The sequence below is a fragment of the Octodon degus genome, unplaced genomic scaffold (assembly GCF_000260255.1).
Source record: "Octodon degus isolate 3935 unplaced genomic scaffold, OctDeg1.0 scaffold00194, whole genome shotgun sequence".
NCBI classification, from domain to species: Eukaryota; Metazoa; Chordata; class Mammalia; order Rodentia; family Octodontidae; genus Octodon; species Octodon degus.
Window position 1 is genome coordinate 626,241 of NW_004524770.1, and position 4,570 is coordinate 630,810.

At 50.1% G+C, this 4,570-nt stretch overlaps 2 protein-coding genes across 5 annotated transcripts in view; one reads left to right on the forward strand and one right to left on the reverse strand.

The window, feature by feature from the left end:
• Zgpat (zinc finger CCCH-type and G-patch domain containing) overlaps positions 1-4,353 on the reverse strand; it is a 32,314-nt gene extending 27,961 nt beyond the window's left edge. The window contains exon 1 of the mRNA XM_004644144.2: positions 3,480-4,353. Coding sequence (XP_004644201.1) covers positions 3,480-4,054 — 575 coding nt within the window. The 5' untranslated portion in view covers positions 4,055-4,353. The remainder of the gene's footprint in view (positions 1-3,479) is intronic.
• A 70-nt stretch (positions 4,354-4,423) lies between these two features.
• The window catches only part of Arfrp1 (ADP ribosylation factor related protein 1), an 8,262-nt gene continuing 8,115 nt past the window's right edge, over positions 4,424-4,570 (forward strand). Inside the window, exon 1 of one of the 4 annotated variants that reach the window (XM_023704353.1) lies at positions 4,424-4,493. The gene's annotated coding sequence lies outside the window, so the exon portion shown is untranslated. The remainder of the gene's footprint in view (positions 4,494-4,570) is intronic. The other 3 variants (XM_023704355.1, XM_004644146.3, XM_023704354.1) reach the window with 3 other exon arrangements.

The following is a 4,570-nucleotide window of genomic DNA, read 5'->3' on the forward strand; positions in this document are numbered from 1 at the left end:
AGCACTTGCCTGGCAAACATAAGGGCCTGAGTTCAATCCCCGGTTCCGCAAAAAAAAAAAAAAGTCCTTTTTTTTAAAAAGATGGTCCCTTAAAACCACATTTGAGACACCTTCAAATCTCCCTATGTTCTGGATTAAAGTTAAAGTAGAACATCCTGAGATAACCACAAAAGCACTTTAAAGTATACTTCGATTTCTAAAACCCTATCTTTGTTTGTGAGATTTTGGAGTAGACTGGACATAAGCGACCCACTTCGGGTATTGCTGTCTCCTGGTACTCAGATGAGAGTATCTCAACTTGCAGGTGAACAAGCTCAGGACACCCAGATTCTGCATCACGATGAATTACATAATGTATAACGTTATGTCTTATAATGTAATGATGGAAATAAAGTAAACAATAAGTCTAACGTGCTTGAATTATTCTGAAACTAACCCTTCCGTTTGTAGAAAAATTGTCTTCCCTGAGAAACTAGTCCCTGTGCCCAAAAAATTGGGGACTGTCCTAAGCTCTATGCTCATTCTCTATTTTTGAACTTATTTTACAATAACAAGGTAAAGAAGACTATGGGGCATGCTCCTTGTTACATCTACCCTTCTCCATCCTTCACACACATTAATGTAGTCTATAGGAAGTAGGGAGGTAAGAAAGAGATCAACTCAAAACAAATGTATTAAGTGTTAAACCTCACTAGTAATTAGAGAAATACAAATTCTATCCAGAATACTAACCCACCTTTTTTTCTGGCAGGGTTAGAGGGGCAGGTTTTCTCAATACAGTTTTGCTATGCAGTTCGGGATGGCCCTGAATTCACTATGTAACCCAGGTTGGTGTCAAACCCAAAGCCATCCTCCTGCCTCAGCCTCCTGAGTGCTGGGATTATAGGCCTGCACCACCACACCCATTCCCCCTACCTTTCCATGGACACAAATCTTAGTATCACTGTGAGCAACTATTAGATGACTAGTGGGCTAAGGGTACTCTCAGTGGTACAGCACCAGCCTAACATAAATGATACTGTGCGTTTAATACCCAGCATAAAACCAAAAGGTATCTTTATACTGAAGCCAAAACATGCACACCTCTGCACTAAAATATACACTCACTGATTACACACTGCAGAAATAGGCGATAGGTGTAACAGAATACATACAAAGATATTCCCTGCATGCTGTCTGCAATAAATGAACACTGAAGACTGGGCGTGGTGGCGTGTGCCTGTAATCTTAGCTCTTGGGAGGGCGGATCACTATGAGTCTGATCTAGTAGTGAGACCCTGAACACCCGTACACCTTTCCTTAAAATACAAAAACAAAAACAAACAAACAAAAAAACCCACACACACAAAAAAACACTGAACTATAAGAATGGAAAAAAAAAAAAAATACACCATATACATGAGGGTAAGTAAGTTAAAATGAATAAAACAGTTCTAAAAATATCAACTTGGAGCCAGGCACAGCAGTACATGCTTGTAATCCCAGCACTCTGAGAGATTGAAGCAGGAGAACAGTAAGTTTGAGTTATGCGTTTAGAATTTAGTGAGACTCTATCTCAAAAGAAGAAAAGCACTGGGGATGTAGTTCAGTGTGAAGACCCTAGGTTCAACTCCTACTACTGTTAAAGAAAAGAAAGGACTGGGGATACAGCTCAGTAGCACAGTGTCTGCTTGGCAAGTATGAGGTCCTAAGTTTGTTTCCTGGTACAAATAAATAAATAAATAAATAAATAAAGTTGGATGTCTCTCAAAAACACAGTTATTGAGCCAGCCAGACAGCTCAGTGGATTAAAGCACCTGCTTAGGTAGATACTGGGACTAGGGTTCAACCCCGCGTGTGCCGTGCCAGCCCCACCCCCAGGGTGCCCTGAGAAGTCAATTGAGAGTGGGCCATGGTGACAGGGAAGCTGAAAATGAGAGGATCACTGTGAGTCCGATCTGTGTAGTGAGACCCTATAGACCCTGTACTAAATACATTAAAAACCAACCAACCAACCAACCATATTTATTAAGGGCTGGGGCTATTATAATTCAGCACATATGAGGTCCAGCGTTCAGTCTCAGTAACACACACACACACACAAAGAAAGGCTAAAAGCAAACTGTAAGCAAATAACATGGTACTATACCTTGTATTTTTAAATTTTTTTTAAATTTAAAAATGTTTTAAAAAATTTAAATGTAAGCTGGGCTGGTGACGCATGCCTATAATCCCAGCGTTGGTAGACTCAGGCAGGAGGGTTGAAAGTGTGGGCCCAGCTTGACAATTTAAACTGGGCATGGTGATGCATGCCTCCCAGTGATCCTGCACTTGGGAGGCTGAGCAGGAGGATTGCTGCAAATTTGAGGCCAACCTGGGCCACACAGTGAGCTCCAGCTTAAACCGCATACCTTGGCTCAAAAACACCAAAAAAAAAGAAAAAAAAAAAAAAAGAAAGAAAGAAAACGACAAGAAGTGGTGGCATGGGCTGGTGAGATGGCTCAGTGGTCTAAAGCACCTACTTAGAACAAGCTTGGCAAAGCACAGGGACAGTGGTTCAATCCCCCAGCACCACATGCCAGCCAGCCTCGCCCCCTGGTGGGCTGAGCTGCCCCCCCCCCCGACAAAATAAATAAATGTTTAAAAAAAAAATAAAAAGTGGTGGCAGCTTGACAATTTAGTGAGACCTTATCTCAAAATGAAAAATGAAAAGGTCTGGGAGCATAGTTCAGTGCAAAAGTAACTTCTGAAATGTGCTTTAAAGTGTGTGTGGGGGGCTGGGGAGATGGCTCAGTGGAATAAGTGCTTCCCTTGCAAGTGCTAAGCGCCTGAGTTCAATCCCCAGTTCCGCAAAAAAAAAAAAAAAAAAAAAGAAAAAAGAAAAAAAGAAAAAGAAAATTTGTTAAAGGGGCTGGTGAGATGGCTCAGTGGTCTAAAGCACCTACTTGGAACAAGCTAAGCTAAACAAAGCACAGGGACCGCGGTTCAATCCCCAGCACCACATGCCAGCCAGCCCCGCCCCCTGGTGGGCTGAGCTGGCCCCCCCAAAAAAAAAAAAGGGAAAAAAAAAAAAAAGGGGAAAGGTTAAAAAAAAAAAAAGTGTGTGTGGGGAGATGCAAGGAGATTGGAAAGTTTAATACATAATGAAGCTGGATAGCAGAATGTCTGAAAATGCCCCCAAGTAAATTCTGTTTGCTGGGGGTGTAATTCAGGGCTTGCAGGAAGGCTTGGACGTGATCCCCAGCACCGCAAAAAGGCAGAAAAACAAAAAACAAACTATTTAAAAAGTTCCACTCCGGAGAACAAACCGGATGGTGGGGCAGTGCCTATTCTTTCCAAGACAGCCTTCTCGACTTCTTAATCTACCCAAAAACATTGAGCTAAACGCCCACCGCGGCCAGCCAACAGCCTGCCCCTCGTCAGCAAGTCCTAGGACAGAGGGCAGAAGACCCCCACGGAGAGGCCGGCCTGGCCCGAGCTGCGGGCACCAAAGAGCTTACCTGCAGTTCTCCTTGAAGCGGCACTTTCCCTCCAGAAAGAACGGGCACGGCTTCAAGGACTTGTGAGTGGGGTACAGGTAGAGCACGCGGACGCAGGCCGTGCCATCCTCTGCCTGCTCGCTGCCCACCACCATGGCATTGTGATACTCCAGGGTGCCCCACGCACTGTAGTAGGGGGCGCTCACCTTCGCCCCGTTCAGCTCTTCCTCCTGCTCCTCCTCCTCCTCCCGCCCAGGTCCAGCGGGTTCTGGTCCTGCCTCTCTCTCAGGGCCGGTCTCCAGGTCTGGCCGGGGCGCGGCGGGCACCTCCACGCCCTCGGCAGCGGCCTCCTGGAACGCCAGGTACTCGGCGTCCTCCCGGGGGGCGCACTCCGGGTCCAGCGTGGCCAGCAGCTTGCTCTTCCTGACAGACACCAGGCTGGCCTCGGTGAGCTCGATCAGCTCCTTCAGGTCGCCCTGCAGCTGGCGCAGGTCCGCCTGCTCAGAGGCGTCCAGGCCCGCAGCCAGGGCCAGCTCCACTTGCCGCAGCTGGCCATGGTAGGTCTGGAGGGCCGTCTCCAAGCTCTCCTCGTCCATCCCGAGAGGCAGGCTGGCTGCCAGACGAGAGGCGCGGCCCGCCGAAGAGCAGCTAGGCGAGCCCGGGCCCTGCGCCTGGGAGCCCTGGTCGGGACGCTCCCCAGACGGCGAGCGCTCGCTCACAAAGGGCGCGCGCTCAGGGCTGGCCGCACTCGACCCTGCTCGCCGCCGCCTCCTTTCCTGGGACCGCGGCCAGGCTTGCAACGCGCAGACCCGCCACCCGCCGCCCGCCGCCTGCCGCCCCCCGGCTCCCGGGCCTCGCCCGCCGCCGGAACTTCCTCTCTGGCGCCTCAGCTGCCGGAAGCGCCCGCACGCAGGGGTTGCGGCGCGCTGGGGCTGCCGGGAGCGGCTCCGCCCCTACCCGTCATGCTCCGCGCGAGGTCGGCTCTGGGTCGGCGGGTGAGGCGTGCGGCGGAGGCTGCGGAGCCGGGCCTGGCGGGTGGGCACCGGGCAGAGGCGGCGGGGGCAGGGTGGCGAGGAGCGGCCGGGAGGGCCCCGGGAGTGGCGGAGTGGCAG